Source organism: Fukomys damarensis, unplaced genomic scaffold (genome assembly GCF_012274545.1).
Source record: "Fukomys damarensis isolate Sample0158 unplaced genomic scaffold, DMR_v1.0_HiC HiC_scaffold_3, whole genome shotgun sequence".
NCBI classification, from domain to species: domain Eukaryota; kingdom Metazoa; phylum Chordata; class Mammalia; order Rodentia; family Bathyergidae; genus Fukomys; species Fukomys damarensis.
In genome coordinates, this window is record NW_022900915.1 from 4,845,067 (window position 1) to 4,864,026 (window position 18,960).

An 18,960-nucleotide genomic window follows, 5' to 3' on the forward strand; every position below is an offset into this window, starting at 1 on the left:
CCATCTAACAACCATTGCTTGTTGATGATGGTTACCATTGCTCCCGACTTGTAATTGTGTACCTACATCTTTCCTTAGTGCTGGGCTGGTGTGGGGAGGTTTGTAGCACTCTCCCTCAATTCCCAGGATCTGGAGTGAAAGAGCAGAGTTTTCCCTGCAAATGCAGAGCCTTTTATTCTTTTTCCATAAATGAAAGGAGCACGTCCATCCAAGAGTCCTAGCTCTGTCAGACCACCCACACTGAGGTGCCTGGAAAAACATGAAGATCTAGGAGGGGAAAAGGAAGGAAGGTGCAACATCATGTACTTAAGATCTTGAACCAGAATATTTCATGTGGTCTAGACTGCTTCCTGGAGAGGAAAATATTTATTGGGGAAAAGGAAGAAAAAAATGTTCACTTTTCTATATAGTGCCAATATATCCCATTAAAAACACATGGAAACGAGCTTACTCTGCTTGAAACTATAACTAATAAGAATTTATATGGGTCAGGGTCCACCAGAGAATAGATTGAATTATAGGGAGTACTGAACTGTGCTGTAAAAATCTTTAGGAACAAAGAAAACATTTGTACTAATTGCGTCTTGTGATAAAGTTTTTAGAAACCAACTGGCACATATATGCATATCAGCACCTTGACGTAATGCGTCTCACCCACCAGGCGTCGTCCTAACTTTGTAGCAGGCCTAGGCTAGCATCTGAGCAGTTTTAAAACACCGACCTGCCGGGGCTGGAATGTGGGGAACCTAGAAGACACGGGAAGAAATGCTTGTGATGGTGTCCTCGGCAGTGTTTGGGAGATTAGGTGCTGATCTGCACTAGCTGGCCCTGACCCGCGCCGCTCCCTTCGCAGGATGCCCAGGTTCTCACTGCTGTCTCTGATGCGGTCTCCCTTGCAGGATGGCACGTACGGGCTGAACTGTGCCGAGCGCTGCGACTGCAGCCACGCAGACGGCTGCCACCCCACCACAGGCCACTGCCGCTGCCTCCCTGGATGGTCAGGTAAGAGCCGAGGGCGCCTCCTTCAAGGCAGAAACCCACCAACTTATCACCTAGCACGAAGTCAGCTTTTCAAAAAAAAAAAAAAAAAAAAAAAAAAGAATAAAAAAAAAAAAAAAAAAAAAAAAAAATGGAAACAGTGAAGTTTCCAGTAAATGAACATATTGTTGCCCATGAAATGTAACTGCTAGTTTTATCTAATCTGTAACCCAGGGCTTATATTTTTGTTGATTTGTGTGTTGGGGGGGGTTCCCTTGAGCTTGCACATTAGGTCCAGTTGCCAGATTTCAGGCCAGAAAGGTGGGACAAATGTGAACGGCTGTGAAGAGTTCAGCAAGACGTCTGCGATATATTTTGAGCAATGAAGAGGGAAAAAAGATTGAAATAAACCCTAGGTATGTAGGGCTTATTTTGCTTCACCCTAGTGAAACAAAAATACTAAACGCTAATATTGATGTGGTAAATATGCAGATATTTAAACATTCTTTCCTGGAAATAAAAGTTTTAAAACTTTCCCTTTCTTGATTATGCTTGAGTCACGACAAATTCATAGCGTGGTTGAGCACAGATTTTCTAACCGCAGAGTGGGGAGTTCTCCTTATTTATGTGGTTTTGTGATTGTAGCCAGGAAGTTTATCAAGCCAACAATAATCCCAGAAGAAGGATGATGATTCCCTTCATGATGTACAGGCTCGCTTGGACATTTAGTGCCGTTTTCCAAGTCTGTAAATCATAGGCGAAAACACTGTTATTCTTCTAGGACCACTTTATATTCCCACCAGCACTGTGTGAGGGTCCAGCTTGTCTGTGTCCTCACAAACACATCTGTCTTTTTGATTACAACCACCCTTGTGTGTGTGAAATGGTATCTCATTGTGGTTTTGCTTTGCATTTCCCTGATGACTAATGATGTTTAGGTTGTATCTGTGCATTTACTGCCCACTGTATATCTTTGCAGAAATTTCTTTTCAATTCTTTGCTAATTTGAATTGGTATATTTTTCTTTTTGTGGTTGAGTTCTTTATGTATTTTATTTTATTTTATTTTTTTGATACCGGGGATCGAACTCAGGTCCTTGCGCCTGTGAGGCAGGCACTGGAACCACTGAGCTAAATCCCCGGCTGTCTCTATGTATTTTAGACAAATGTCCTTTATCAGGTATATGATTTGCAAGTATTTTCTTCCATTCTTTGATCTGTTCTTTTAAAAAAAAATTTCTTCATGATGTTCCTTGCAGAGGAAAAGTTTTTATTCTGATAAAGCCCACTTTATCTATTTTCTAAGTTCCACTAATTGTGTTTTTGATGTCAAATCTAAGAAATCAATGCTCAGTCCAAAGTCACAAAAACTTGCTCCTGTTTTTTTGTTTTGTTTTTTTTTCCCAAAACTTTAATAGTTTTAGCTTTTACATTTAGGTCTTGGATCCATGTTGAGTTGATTTTTTTAATTGTATGATTAGTAGGTCCCACTTTATTTTAGTCTTCTCCAAGTGTATACGCAGTTGCCCTGGCACCGTTTATTGAAAAGACTATCGTATGCCCTATGGAATTACACTGACCCCCTTGCTGAAGATAAGCTGTGCATTGTGATGGTTAAGACTGATTGGCTTGGGAGCTACCCAGGGGAGTGAGTACATCTGAGTGAGGCATGGAAGTGCAGTACGGCTTTGGGGTCTGTAGGCTCCTGGTTCTTTCTGCTAGGGCACGATTCCCCTGCTCTGTTTCCTTTAATAAGCCGCCTTTAACCAAGCATCTTTGCTCCACCTTTTCGTCACGATGTTTCTGCCTTTTAGCCTGTGGACCATGAACTGAATCCTCTGAGGCCACGAGTCAAATAAAACCTCTTCTAAATTGTGGGTGTTGTACTGGTATTGAGGCTTGTGCTTCAGCAACTGGAAAGTTGACTAATACAGAATATCTACCGGGAATGGAGTACTGGTATGACTATCTATACATGATCATGTGGTTCAGAAGCTGTTGAAACTTAGGAGTTTGGAAAGGTTTGGATATACAGACTACAGAAACTCTAGAATATTGCAAACAGAGCATGATTGGCTATTCTGATCAGAACTCAGAGGACGAGAATCCTGATAGGAATGCAGGCAGTAAATGCAAGAAGTTTCTGCATTTAACCAAATTTAGAATGAAAATTGGGCAAAAAGCAGAAGAGAAAATTTAAAAACTTAAATTTTGACCAAGAAGGAATCATATTTCAAGTCGGGGCCAAAGTAGGTATGGTGGTGAAGAGATTAGCACCATTAAAAAGGAACCAAGTACTTTGGGGACAAGAATGATGTTTTGAAGGCATCTAAGGAATCATCAAAACTCCATCCATTGCAGTCTCAAAGCTGCAAAAGTATAAGCCTTTTCATGTGAGAAGAGAGCCTTTGGGTTGCCTGCTCAAAAAGTGCTGCTTGGGCTGGGGATTTAGCTCAGTGGTTCTGCTGCCTGCCTTGCAAGCACAAGGACCCAAGTTCGATCCCCAGTACCAAAAACAAACAAACAAACAAACAAACAAAAACAAAAAAAGTGCTGCTTAAGGATTTGGTTCCCTGGGTTTTGTTTTACCATGGTCAGCTACCCAAGCACTCAGAAGCTGCTGCAGCCATGATTCATGGTGACCTGGATACTCCCTGTGCTGGTACCAGACTATGTCTTCATCCATGTGATGCTGATTTTACCAGAATGCAGGCAGCAAGAGTTGTGGAGTCAGGGAGATTTCAAGGGCCAGGGATTTGGCTCAATGGTTCTGCCGGCTGCCTCTACCCAGATTTCAAAGGAAGGTGTGGGAAATGAGGTTAAAAAAAATCCCCTGAGAAAGCAGTTCATAAAGCTATGGGAATGCAGTCAAAGGTGTATTGGAGATCCAATAAAGTCTGAGATACTGGAAACATGGAATATCTGCTAAAGAATGTTACAGGCTGTGAACATACATAGCCCATGAGAGAGGCCATGCTGGCTGCAACGAGCCAGGAAGGTTATAGGGATGGGGCTGTCTAAACCTTTTAGAACTCACATGCCCTGAATACAGACTTAATGATACAGAACTTAATGTTTTCCCTGCTGGGTTTCAGTCTTGCTTTGGTCCTATTCTTTTCTGTTTCCCTAGTTTTTCATTTTGGAAAGGGAATGTTCACCCTGTGCTATTGTAGCTTGGGATTATATGATTTGTTTTTTATTTTTACAGAGATTCACAGCCAACAGTTTGCCTTGAGTCTCAGAAGACAGCTGGGTTTGAGCTTTGGAAAATTACTGGAACTGTGTCTGGGTGTATCTGGGTGGGTCATAGAGGTGTGACGTGTAGTATTCTATCTGATCCCTTACCCCTTCTGCTCAAGAGCTGTTCCTCTGCTTTGCTTACCAGTAACCATGAATCAGATATCTTTGCTGTGTCACACCTTTCTACCATGATGTTTCTGCCTGGAGGCAGCTGGTCATAGACTGAATCCACTGAGACCTGAGCCAAATTAAACTTCTTTAACTTGAGGATGCCAGGCATTCTCAGCAACAGAAAAGCAAACTACTACATCTATAAATAAATTGAGGTTTATTTATCAACTCTGTTCTATCTTATTAATCTATATGTTTATCCTTATGCTAGCACCATACTGTTTTGATTACTGTAGCTTCGTAGGAAGTTTTTTTCAGAATTATTTTGACTATTTAGGATCTCTGGAATTACCATGCGAATTTTAGGATCAGCATACCACTTTCTATAAGAAGCAAGGTAGAAATTTAAGGGGATTCAATCTCTATATCAATGTGGGGAATGTTGCCAACTTAATTATATTATATAATTTTATTATATTAATTATATAAAGCCTTAACATGATATGTCACCAGTAACTTTTTCCATATTTTGTGATTCCCTTAGAATTTGTGGAGAGTTTCTTTTTTTTTTTATAGGAGTCAACTGACATGACTGTCATGTGCTTGATTTCTAGTGTCTGAGAACTGCTTTGGGAAACAGGCCAGGACTGGGCGACAGGCTTCGTTTCCTGTCAGTAGAAACCACCCTTGGGCAGAGTTTACTCAAAACAAACTTACTGATTAAAAAAAAGTTAGCCTGTCCAGTATTGAGAATGAAATGATGTCCTGTGTAAGTATTACATAGAATTTGTTCTTTCCTTTTAGAAAAAAAATAAGCCAATTCTTGGTTCAACTGTAGGATGTTTTTGAACTGTAGGATGTTTTGAACAAGCTCCATTTTGACATGTGTAATTCTGACTTTATAGTTTGAAATTCCACCTTCCCATATTCCTATTGGCTCTCTATTACTAAATACTAAAACTGAGTTGCATCAGGGATTAATTAGATTGTATGACTTCACCAGAGAACTTGAAGTTCTCAAATGGACTGACTAGTACTGATTTCTTAAAACCACAGTGAAGCAAGTAGCATTTTTAACCTTCTGGCATTTAAAACTTCCTTAAAAGTGAGGCTACATCGTTTATTTTGAAGCCATACTCCAGAAAATCTACTTCTGTCTTATGAATGTATAAAGGATATGAGGTGTCTCTGAACAAACCAGTCACTACTCAAGTGTCCACCTGCTTTGATGATTAGGATCAGCTTATGAAAGGCACACATGAGAAAAGCAAGAGATGATTTGGCCTGAAGCCAGCTGGAAAATTGTGGCATTCCACTGTCTGGGTCAGGGGGTAAGACAAATTATCCCATCTGGCCTTAGACCTATCAAGCTCTTCAGGAATGCAGTGGCTTTGTCCCACAATGTAAGATGTAATCCTCTGCCCATCTGTGACTGGCCTGTTTCTCCAAAAGGGAGGAAGCTTTGCTGACTCAGGCGGCTCCATCTCTCCTTGCCCACTGTGGCTATGCCTCATGGCCTGTATGTCTTTATTGCTCTGAGGCCAGTTTGGTTGTCCTGATGCCTTGTTTCTCTGTGTCTTCTGTGTGAGCAGTTGGTGTGTAAACATCTGTCAGTGTCTAAGCCAGCTGTGAAGTTATTCCTCCACACTCACAGAACACAATGGTATAAGTAAACATATGGAGAGAAAAACAAGTCCCAGAAGTTCAAAAACATCTGCCAGTTGAACCAAGAGTTAGCTTACTCTTTTGTAGAGAGTAACTTCCGTGTAAAACTTATACTGGACATTTCATTCTTAACACTTGGTAGACTAATAAGTTGTTATCACTAAGCTTGTGTTGAGTAAATTCTTTATTGGGGTCTTTTGAAATATAAAGACGGCTTTGCTTTTCATTCAGACACCAGATTTGTGGCCAAATCATTAACATAAGCCAAGGGAAGCAAGTGATTCTACTATCTCTTCTCTCTGTTGCTGAGATTGCTCTAGGTGACATGTCGGGCATGACTGGAGAGGATTGCAGACAGCAAGGCTTTTGCCATGACCACCAACAGGATTACGTATGGTGCTCATCTCCTGATCAGGTGCTGTTGGAGGCAGAAAGTCCAAGAGAGCCTTGTCCTTCTCGAGACATTGAATACATGGACATTGAGAATTCATGACCTGAACTGACGTACCAAGAGAGCTTTGCTTTCTTACTGTGTGGGTCATCAGCACATCACACCGCAGCACCTGTTGTCTAATGTTTGGCATTTTCTCATAAAATTTCTACTATAACTGGCAGTTCCATTTTTACCTAGTCATAAAATAAGCCTTCAAAATATACCATCATGAAAATTAGCCAAAATAAAGATGCATTTTATATTCCAGTGGCTCTTTCTAAATGAAACGTATCATTCTTTGAAAGAAAGGACATGCACTTTTATTATATACATTTACTTAAAACCTTGATTTATTGATATTTTTAATCTATAGACTTTTATCATAAAGAGGCAGATTGCAGTATAAAATGGGGAGAGATGAAGTACCATTAAGAATGTGGTCTAGCTGGGCGTGGTGACGCACGCCTGTAATCCTAGCACTCAGGAGGCTGAGGCAGGAGGATTGCTATAAGTTCAAGAACAGCCTGGGCTATGTAGTGAGTTCCAGGTCAGTCTCAACTACATAGTGAGACCCTGTCTCAAAAAACAAACAAACAAACAAAAACAAAAAGAATGTGGTTTGTCCAGGGCTTTCTCTGAACACCTCTACACACACAAACATACATGACTATAACATGAGGCTGGCAAAATGATCATTTTAAAATTTCAGATGTCAGCGAAATAAAATTAGTTTTATATAGATGTGTATATACGTGCGGATACTGTATTTCCAGAGTAGTAGAATGATGTACTTTATAAAGTATTTCCTAAAACTGACAAAACTTTTGATGTTTATTTCTTTCTTTCTGCTCTGAATGGGGTCAGCCAGAGCACCTATTTTCTTTTTTTTTTTTTTTTAATTTTTTTTTTTGAGTTTATTGGTACATTTAGGGATACAGTACAGTTACATTCATTGTTGGGATCATGTACCTTTACATGGCAAGTCTTGATTCTCATTTTTTCCCCTTACCTCTGCCCTCCCTTCACCCCCTCCTCCCCTCCCCAGCTACAAACACTTTATTTTCATCTTTTCATTCTCTCACATTTTTTTCTTTTCCCTTTTTGTTCTTCCCCTACGTATCACACCTTCCCTACACCTTTAGCTCCTTTCCTCCCATTTCTAAATGTCAGTAATCTTATTAGAATCTTATGCATTGTTGCAGAATATTCACACCAGGGAAACTATTTGGTATTTACACATGTGGGACTTATTTATTTCACTTAGGAGTATATCTTCAATATGTATCCATTTTCCTATGAATGAATCTATTCTCTCGCTCTTTATGGCTGAGTAATATTCCATTTTATAGAAAAACCACAACTTCTTTATCCAGTTTCCAACGGATGGGCAAATAGGTTGTTTCCAAGATTTAGCTATTACAAACTGTGCCGCTATAAACATGGGTGCACATACTTCTCTGTGATATGATTCTTTTAGTTCTCTTGGAAAGATACCCAACAGAGGGATGGCTGGGTCAAATGGAACCTCCAGTCCAAGCTCTTTGAGGTATCTCCATATTGATTTCCATAGTGGTTGCACTAGTCTGCACTCCCACCAACAATGGAGGAGGGTTCCTTTCTCCCCACAACCCCGCCAACATTTGTTATTGTGTGATTTCTTGATAGCAGCCATTCTTTGTGGGGTGAGGTGGAATCTCAGTGTTGTTTTCATCTGCATCTCTCGAATGACCAGTGATGTGGAACATTTTTTCATATATTTTCTTGCTGCTTTCACTTCTTTGTATGAGAAATGTCTGTTCATTTCGGATGCCCATTTTTGGATCGGGTCTTTATATTTGGGGGGACTGATTGTTTTGAGTTCTTTATATATCCTTGATAATAGTCCTTTGTCTGAGGTACAGCTGGTAAAAATTTTTTCCCACATTGTAGATTGTCTCTTAGTTCTGCTAATGGTTTCTTTTGAAGTACAGAAGCTTTTTAGTAAGATGAGATCCCAGTTGTTGATTCTTTCTGCTAGTTCCCGTGCTACTGAGGATTTGTTCATAAAGTCTTTTCCTATACCAATGTCTTCCAGAGTTCTGCCTAACTTACTTTCCAGCAAGTTTAATGTTTCTGTTTTAATATTTAGATCTTTAATCCATTTGGATTTTAATTTAGTGCATGGCGAAAGATAAGGGTCTAATTTTAATCTGTGGCAGGTTGATATCCAGTTTTTCCAACACCATTTATTAAAGAGGCTATCTTTCCTCCACTGAGGATGGTGAGCTCCTTTGTCGAAGATGAGGTAGCTGAGTACATCTGCATTTGTTTTTGTGTCTTCCAGTCTGTTCCATTGATCCTCAGGCCTATTTCTTTGCCAGTACCATGCTGATTTTATCACAGTGGCTTTGTAGTATAGTTTCAAATTGGGAATTGTTACACCTGGTGCCATGTGACTGTTGCCTATAATGGCTTTTGCTATTCTAGGTCTCTTGTGGTTCCAAATGAATTTTTGGATTCTTTTTTCTAGTTCTGTGAAATATAGTGTTGGAATTTCAATTGGCATTGCATTGAATGTATATAGCAGTTTCGGTAGTATGGCCATTTTCACTATGTTGATTCTTCCTACCCAGGAGCAGGGGATATCTTTCCATTTTTTTATATCCTCTTCGATTTCTTTTTTCAGAGTGCTGTAGTTTTCAGTGTAGAGATCTTTTGTTTCTTTTGTTAGATTGATTCCTAGATACTTCATTTTTTTGGATGCTATTGTAAAAGGAATTTTTTCCCTTATTTCTCTTTCTGTCTGTCTGTTATTTGTGTATAGAAAGGCTATTGATTTTTGGGTATTCACCTTGTATCCAGATACTTTACTGAATCTGTCAATTAAGTCTAGAAGTTTTTTGGTGGAGTTTTTTGGATCTTCAATGTAGAGTATCATATCATCAGCAAATAATGATAGTTTAACTTCTTCCTTTCCTATCTTTATTGCTTTAATTTCTTTCTCTTGTCTAATTGCTGTGGCTAATGTTTCCAGAACTATATTGAAGAGAAGTGGCGATAGTGGGCATCCTTGTCTTGTTCCTGATTTTAACATGAAGGTTTTCAGTTTTTGGCCATTCAATATGATGTTGGCTGATGGTTTTTCATAAATAGCCTTTATTAAATTGAGGTATAGACCATCTATTCCAATTTTTTGCAGGGTTTTTATCATGAATGGGTGTTGAATTTTATCAAATGCTTTTTCTGCATCTATTGAGAGGATCATATGGTTTTTGTCCTTGACTTTGTTAATATAATGTATTACATTCACTGACTTTCGTATGTTGAACCACCCTTGCATCTCTGGAATAAATCCGACTTGGTCATGATGGATGATCTTCTTAATAATCCTCTGTATTCTGTTTGCTAGTATCTTATTAAGGATTTTTGCATCTATATTCATTAAGGAGATTGGTCTGTAGTTCTCCTTTTTGGTTGTATCTTTCTCTGGTTTGGGAATCAGAGTGATACTTGCTTCCAGGAATGAATTTGGAAGTATAGCTTCTCTTTCAATTTCATTGAAAAGTTTGAAGAGTAATGGTAGTAGTTCTTCTCTAAATGTCTTGTAAAATTCAGCAGTGAATCCATCAGGGCCTGGGCTTTTCTTTGTTGGTAAGTTTTTAATTACATTTTCAATTTCACTGATTGTGATTGGGGTGTTTAAAATGTTTTTATCTTCTTCGTTCAACTTTGGTAATTCATAAGTATCTAGAAATCTGTCCATTTCTTCTGTGTTTTCCATTTTATTAGAGTACAGGTTCTCAAAGTAGGTGTTCATGATCCTCTGGATTTCTTTCGGATCTGTTGTGACTTCGCCTTTTTCATTCCTAATTGCATGGATCTGAGCCTTTTCTTTCCTTTTTTTGATAAGATTAGCTAAGGGTTTGTCAATTTTATTTATTCTTTCAAAAAACCAGCTCTTTGTTTCATTTATTTTTTGTATCGTTTTCTTAATTTCAATTGCATTGATTTCTGCTCGGATCTTTATAATTTCCTCTCTTGTTCGAGCTTTGGGTTTTTCTTGCTCTTGTTTTTCTAGGAGTCTAAGTTTCATCGTTAAGTTGTTTATTTGAGCCCGCTCTGTTTTCCTAGTGTGGGCATTCAATGTTATGAATTTTCCACGTAGAACTGCTTTCATTGTGTCCCAAAGATTCCTGTATGTTGTATTGGCATTCTCATTTATTTGTAAAAACTGTCTAATTTCTTCTTTAATTTCCTCTGTAATCCATTGATTGTTTAGGAGAGTGTTGTTCAGTTTCCATGTGCTTGTGAAGTTTCTATAGTTTCTTGTGCTATTGATGTCTAGTTTGATTGCACTATGATCTGATAATAAACAGGGGATGACTTCAATTTTTTTGCATTTATTTAGACCTGTTTTGTGAGCCAGTATGTGGTCTATTTTGGAGAATGATCCATGTGCAGCCGAAAAGAATGTATATTCTGGTTTTTGGGGGTGGAATACTCTATAAACATCTATTAAGTCCATGTGTTCCAAAGCTTGGTTCAGTTCTATTATTTCATTGTTGATTTTCTGCCTAGTAGATCTGTCAATTTGTGATAGTGGGGTATTTAAATCCCCCACTACAATTGTATTAGTGCTTATTTGGTTTTTCATGTTACTTAATATTTGTTTTATATAGTTGGGGGCATTTATATTTGGTGCATATATGTTTATGATTGTCAGCTCTTCCTCTTGAATTGTTCCCTTTACAAGGATGTAGTGTCCTTCTTTGTCTCTCTTAATGAGTTTTGGTTTGAAATTTACTTTATCTGAGAATAAGATTGCTACCCCTGCTTTTTTCTGGACTCCTGACGCATGGAGAATTGTTTTCCATCCTTTCACTTTCAGTCTATGGACTTCCTTTTGCACTAGGTGTGTTTCTTGTATACAACATATTGTTGGATTTTGCAGAGCACCTATTTTCTGAGCGTTACAGCTAATCATAATTTTATTCCAGCTGTCTGGGAACACATGCGGTCTGTAGGCTGCTTTCCAACCCTGGCCAGGATCACTGTCACCTGCGAAGTCCTAACTCCCATATTCCCAATGGCCAGCTCACACCTAATGAGTGAGGATTTGCGGGTAGATGAGAAGCGGGGAGGAAGAATGAGAGGAAGAGGAAGAAGAGAAAGGCAGATTTGGCTCCTACCGGTCCGCTAAACAGCTTCTGCGCAGCTTTGGAAAAGATCTGGAAATCCCCAGGATGCACACTTTGACAGGCAGAGTGAGAGCTGGGTAGCCTTTTGGATAGGGACTCCGGGGTAGTGTACAACCTGTACAGCATTATTTGACCCTGTCTGTTATTTTAAAAGTTGCCACAGTAGCCCTGGATGTGGCCGTTACCAGTCCGAAGAGTGGTATCTTCTGTCTATACCTTATTATTCTAGTTAGTACAGAACTTCAGTCTAAGGAAGTATTTCTTGGACAGAAGCTTCATAACTGAGAGGATGGGAATTGAGCGGGAGATACAAACACCTAAAACTAGGCTTTTATTAGGGGACGGGGTGTAGAGGACAAGGTGCTGGGCTGTCTGGGACAATGGCAAGAGCAGAGGGGCAAGGGCTGGGTGGGTGAGGTTTTCTATGGGCAAGGAGTCATAAGGGAGGGGGCATAGTGGAGGTACACGTTTGGCTGAGCCAGAGGTGAGGTTTACGTCCGTTGGCACATTTGAATTTCCCGGTGGGGAGGACTAGAGGTGGGAGAGCTTTGTGGCAGGAAAGTTGGGTCATAGTTTCCCCAGAATGATTTATTATCTGCTAGGAAGAGACATTTAGGATGTGGGTTAGGGCCATTTTATCTATCAGAACTCTATCAATAGCCAGTGGTAAGGGCCAGGGATGTAGCTCAGTGGGGTCGCCACCTGCCTTGCAAGCGCAAGGTCCTGAGTTCGATCCCTGGTATGAAAACAAACAAACAAACAAACAGGTAAATAACCAGTGGTTAAAAAAAAGAAGGAAAGCGGGCTGGGGATTTGGCTTAGTGGTTTCACTGCCTGCCTCACAAGCACAAGGAAGAAGAGGAGGGGGGGAGGGGGAGGAAGAGGAAGAGGTGTAAGCATGCATTTATACTAGAATAAAAAAGCTGAACGTGAAACTGATGGAAAAGGGATTAGGCGATCAACTCAACCTCTAGGCATCTTTGGGGAAGAGAGGGAGAGAGGCTAGCAAGACACGGTGTAATGGTAAGGAAGGGAACAAAGAATCAAGGAAGTGGTGGGGTTTTCATCTGAGCCCAGCCAGAGAGAGAGAGAGGAACTGGAAGGAGGAGCCCTGTGGGCAAACTGATGAGCAGAGTCCAGCTTCTCCACGCTTCCTAGCCAGTGGGAAGTGGCCTGCACTGGCCCAGCCATTCCCCAGAAAGACAACCCTTTTGTGTACCGAGGGATAGAGAGTTTGTCCTCAGAGTTTGTCCTGTCTCTGTCTGGTTTTGGGGAAGGTGTCATATAAAAGCAGAAGGTTGGATCCCTGAAATGAGCATGTAGATAGATGCTCATCTTCCCAAAAAGAGGCTGAACAAGAAGCCAGAGCTCCCAGATCTCCTACTCTAGCTAGCATTTTGTTTTGCCTGCTTTTATCTGGACCCGGATGATGCTTCACATTACTTTTGTCTTGCAACTGCAAATGCAGCCATTGCCAATTTATGACCGATCAAGTCTTTTGTCAGCCTGGTTTCCTATATGACACAGATTATTTTGTAGGGACTTTAGAGCATCTAATCTAACATCTATTTGTTGAGTGTCTCCAAGTTCTATGCCATCATAGTTCTTGGGTACTGGGAGCACAGAAGTAAAATGGCACCAGCCTCCATCTTACAGAAGCTTCTGTTCTGTCAGGGCAGGTGCACTGGACAGAGGTAGGTACTTGGGTGAGTAGCTTCTCTGCATTACACTACACTGTGCTGTCACTTTCCCAGCAAAACCGGCAGTGGATACACAAGCAGAAGAAGCGTTAGGACTCAGTGCTGTAGTTCTTTGCTGCTATCATCACCAGAACCAATCATTAACAAATATTTCTTTTTTGTTCTAATATGTTTAACAGATTGTTGCCCAAGATCAAGCCATTGAATCAAAATGATTTCCCCTATTCACTAATGCCCCCCAAAGATTGCAATTTGGACATAAGGAATAGAAACAAAGAAGCAAGACCAGGATTTGGTGTTGTATCTCTGAGAAGGGAAATAACGACACCCGAGATGATTTATTTACTGCATTCATGCAAGTAAAAATGCCCAGTGAATGCTGATTTCACATTGAGCCCACTGGCATAATGCGTCAGGAATTAAATGTACGAACATTTCTTTAGAACTCCTTAGCTGAAGTTTATCACAATCCTTCAGCCATTGCCTAGCAACTTGTAAAGGCTATCAAAGAGCTCTTTGTCCTCAGTCCTGGCAAAAAGGGCCCCTCACAGCTTTCCTTATCAGCATTAGAACATTTATCAGGAAAAAATGCCTTCATTGAACCAGAGATTGCCACAAATTTAAAGCTACCCTCTTCTCCTTTTGCCCCTTCTTCCAAATATTTGAGGGAGCTATTTCCTGAAGTAACTTGTGTTGAAGTTTTATCTGTCCTTCTTAAACATTCCAGAGAAATTTCTTGAAGATGCTCAAATTCTATTGCTTTATAATCAGTATTTAAAATACACACCTGAGCTCTCAAAAGTATTACCTTCTCAAAAATGAACAAGGCAGGCGTTACCTAGAAAGAGTAACTGTTCTAAGTACAAACACACACACACAGGATAAATTTGTTGGGCTTCCTGGCTTGAACAAAGATTTCTTCAGGGAAACAGAGAATGCTTTTGTTGCTCCATCCAATTGGAAAGTGGTCTGGACTATCATGTACAAAAGAGGAACTCTGCTCATTGATTCAGTCAATACATATTTTAAAACATCCATCTACTAGCCACTGTAGAAAGCAAAAAACAGGCTCCATTTCTTTCCTAGAGCTGCCAGAATCAATCAATTACCTGGACGAGGTATGGTGAGGAGGGAGGTATGCCAGCTTGATTGGAATCTGCCCAGGGGATTGGGGGAAAGAAACTTTTGGATGTGAGGATAAAATGAGGAACTGTGACCTTGGGTTTATGTCTGTTCCTTGGCCCTTGTCTCTTTCACAGTATTTTCTTCTCAGCTTCCCTGCTATCATGAGCTGAGCAGCTCTTCTCCACTATAGTCTTCCACCATGATGTTTCTACCTTGCAGCCAGCAACCATGGACTGAATCCTCTGAGACCATTAGCCAAATCAAACATCTCCTTCTTTAAGTTGTGAGTGTCAGATGCCATATCTTAGTGATGAGAAAGCTGACTAATACGGTGATGTAAGGAACGTAAGGAACCCACAGTGTTTTATGCTATACATCTCCACAGTTCATCTTCCCTTACACTCTAGCTGCCATTGATTCAGTGGAATGCCTTGTCAAGTTTACTATTTTTCACCTTCGTAACCCCAATGGCCATTTGACTGACTTTCTTCTAGACTCACCTCCTCAAATTATCTTCTGCCCTCCTATAAAATACAAATTCAGGCAAACCCACTCTTGGAAACTTGTGCATTTGGCCCGCAGTACCACCAGAAGGAAGTAAATCCTGCTCGTATGACATTCTGGCTCTTCTCCCTGAAGCCACTGCTTGGCTGCCCAGCCCAGATATCTCACCAGTTCTTACCAGTCCCTGAATTTCAACTGTACCCAGTTTTTGTGATTCCTAACGGAAGGGCATATACTGGTTTGGGCCTCTGTGGTGGTCAGGGAAGAGCTTTAATTTTCATTGGCTTCGGGATCCACCCCCGAAACTGAAGGAGCAAACTTCCAGGTATATCATGGAGGTGTGGCCTCGAGGTCTACATCCAGTTCCTGAGCTTTTCCTCTCTGGGACTCTTCCCGTTCTTCTTGGTCACCATGAACTAAGTGGGTTTTCTCTACCTTGCCCTTCTATCATAATATTCCTGCCATGGACCCAGCCAAATTAAGGATTAACTTAAATCTTTCCTCCTTTTAGCTGTGGGGGTCAGGCATTATGTGCCATCAAAGAAAAGCCAAGTAATACGGCCTCTGAGACTGGCCCACTGTTCCCTCAACCTGAAGCCTCCCTCCCTCCTTTGCAAAGTACCTTCTTCCCTGACCATGATCCCCAGACAGAGCTTGAGGTGAGGCATCTGGGGCCATTAGCACCCCGGAGTTTCCTTTCTCAGAGAATATCCCATCAGTAAGCCAGCAGCTGGCTACACTCTCAGAATGTTTATTGACTTCAATTCTTTTTTATTTTATATTTTTACAAATAAGGAAACTAAAGGATGTCTTAGCTTAGCAAAATTGGCAAAGAATGTGATGAGAGCAATAACAATAATTAATGAATACATACATACACGCACACCAAATTCCCCCACTTCTTTAAAAGCAAACTGTAATGCTCTATCTTGGGGTACATCTCACTGCAAGGTTGTCCCTACATAGCCACCTTATACCTACATATGACTTAGAGAAGCAATTACCCAGCACTCCTTCCATGAGCCCAATTGCCTAAAATGTCACAATTAGATATTTGTTTCTTAGACTTTTAAAGGCATGTGCTGTATTAAAATAGTAATATTCTCCAGGGTATTTTCACTTTAGCAGTAATAGATTTGTCTTAACCTTCCATGACTCAGAACTCTGCGGGGAGGAGTAGCAGTGGGAGAAAAGTTGCAGCCGAGGGAGGAAGACGGACATCCAGATATTTGACTTCAACTACATAAGGCATTAGTATCTGTAATGTGGTGGCTCATTTTCACTGATGATAGAGTAAAACAAACAGACTTGAGTTTTTAAGAGGGTGCTGGTAGTAGAATGTGTATAATTTACATTCGAAGGAAAGATGTCTATGCACACCTAAAGTAAAAGTTTTCTGAAAATAAGGCTGGTTCTGATGAAATCTGCTTATATTATTGGTGGCAGAAGGTTGATAGATGACCTTTAGAATTCTCAGCCAGACTCTGGAAAAGAAATGGTGAGTAAATCATACGAAACAAGCTCATCTTGCCATAGGATGGGTCTTGTTACTTATAAGAAAATTGATAAAGTTGATTATGACTGATGGTTATGCTACCAGGTGGACAAAGCTCTTGAGGGAAGAGGAATCATATATGAAATAAAGGATCACTTTATTCAGATTGCCAATCTGATCTGTAACATGCTATGATTGAGAGAGTGCTAAGATGCACATAAATCATAACCTATAATATTAAGAAAACCAGCATATACTTCTGAGCTGAAGTGTTCTCCATTCATCTTAACTGAATTTAAGTGTGACGTGAAGTACTCATTTGGCAGGTAACTGATACACTAAATTGCCATACATGGGTAGATCTCACCCTCCAATGCCCCATCCCACCAAAAAGGAGAGTGAAAAATCAAGACTAATTTCCAGGACGACTATCGGGTTCGTCAGAGAATTATGCGCCTTCCACTCTTTAAACTTCTCCTTGAGACTTGCCTGAGGGCCTCAAGACCAAGATGCCCAGGAGTTTTTGATCACTCTGAGGCAGGTGTCTCCACCTTAGCTGCTGCTAAATAGGAGTCAGCGTTCAGGGTCTGAATTTGAGTCGAGAGTGAAATCCATAGCAGATTACCCTTGTTGGCACTTTAAAAAAAATTCACCAAAGAAAGTTTAAGTTCACAACTTCCTTTTGGAGTAGACCATTATGTTTGTCTGTTTGATGCTTAATTCTGTTTGTCTGTTTGATGCTTCTGCTGAATACAGGTGTTGGTAAAATGGTCAGCAAGACTAAGGGTAGGATTTGCAATTCTGTGTCAGCTTTCTAAAAGATATTTGAAAAGAAATATAATGTATTTGTGAACATAAGAAGAAAATCACATAGTAGGTCCAAATTCTGTATTTTAATTTACAGGGAACATGTAAACCGCAATTAGCTTTATAAACATACCTGGTCTCCTTTTCCCAGCCAGCAATCTGAGCTGAAGTATAGGTCTGCTGTTGATTCAAGCTGGACACCATCAGGGCTGGATGCTTCGGTGCCTACTGAGAAAACGGCAGCAGAAGTGGCCCTGTACCCACGGGCAGCAGCATGCATGTTATAGTCAGGGGCTACTTCCAAATTAAGCATTAAGGTTCAAGCCGTGGTGATTTTTCTCCTAATCACTTTCTAAACAAAAGCTGTCATGCAAATCACGGCTGGCTCTGCGTCCCGGGTGCCCGGTCGTGTTAGGGCTGGAATCCCAGAGAGCGTGCATGCTTGCTCTTTCTGCATTTTCATTAGGTCCCAAGCCAGCAGTCACTGGCTCACCACTAATTTCAACTCATTGCCTTTCAGTGTGGAGAGCGTTCTTTGAGCTGTGAAGAATTCTGACAGACTAAAAACAGGGACCATTGTCTTTTCCATGCAGATTTGCAAGAGACTTCCCTTTACCTCACATGAAACCTGGTTTAAATCTTTGTTTGCGACCTCAGCTTTTCTTTACGTTTCCTTTAGGCATTTCTTTATTCATTCATGGCAGATTCTAAAGTTTCTTTGTTTCTAAAATAAGAGTTAAATACCTACATGCAGTTTCATAACAATCAATAGTGTGGGCTACAGCTATAAATAATGTCAGGTGTGCTATGCTACTCATCTCCATCCAACGTGAGATTAAAGTTTAAGGAAGAATTTGGTGACACATTAGTACACCTTTCTGTTCTACACGGTGTGTCATCAAAATATTTGAAGATTGTGCTTATGTATGTACTTACTCCAGGGTAGGGTTTTCTTGATGTAAATAAAATAGTTTAACCACCCTGCTGTGCCTTATCGTTGTACACTTTCTTCATTTCTCTGTGAAACAGAGTGGAGGGGGGAGGAGGAAATCAATACTATATCTGATAAATTTTGCCTTCAATAGACAGAGCGCTTGGCCTTCCTGTTGCTCCTTGCTATTAAAGAAATGAAATCAATATGGCAGAAGTCTTTCCCTCCTCATAGCTGCATAGAAAAATAGCTCTGGGCATTATTTTAACGGTATAATGTTACTGTGTCGGTGTATATAAGATGACAGCTGGATTTTAAACCTGATGTCATCTCCGCTCGTTGTTGCCCATGGTGCTCAGTTTTAAGACTGTGAGCTTGGGCCTCATGGTCAGATGAGCATCCATCCACGGAAGCCCCGCCCTGTGTGCCCGTTGCAGGTGTGCACTGCGACAGCGTGTGTGCCGAGGGACGCTGGGGCCCCAACTGCTCCCTGCCCTGCTACTGCAAAAATGGAGCTTCGTGCTCCCCTGACGACGGCCTCTGTGAGTGTGCTCCTGGATTCCGAGGCACCACTTGCCAGAGAAGTAAGTGTCTCATCGGGCAAGAGTTTCCATCTTCCCTTCCCGACCCACTCGGGCAGAATGATCTCTGTTCCAACCTTAGTTCATAGTGGTATTCTTTTGCCCTGCGATTAGAGGAAATGGTGATAGGATCACTTGTCCTTTGCAAAACTGTCCTCAACAGAGCTTCCCCAGGAACTTTATTCTTTTCAACCTTCAGGACTCACCACGTCTT

The 18,960-nt window shown here is 40.7% G+C and overlaps 1 protein-coding gene across 8 annotated transcripts in view; it reads left to right on the top strand.

The window, feature by feature from the left end:
• Positions 1–18,960, top strand: part of Megf10 (multiple EGF like domains 10) — a 323,793-nt gene that overhangs the window by 279,933 nt on the left and 24,900 nt on the right. For all 8 annotated transcript variants that reach the window (XM_033766476.1, XM_033766479.1, XM_010627214.2 and 5 more), the window contains exons 13-14: positions 900–1,002; positions 18,603–18,749. In XM_033766476.1, the coding sequence (XP_033622367.1) occupies positions 900–1,002; positions 18,603–18,749 (250 nt within the window). The remainder of the gene's footprint in view (positions 1–899; positions 1,003–18,602; positions 18,750–18,960) is intronic.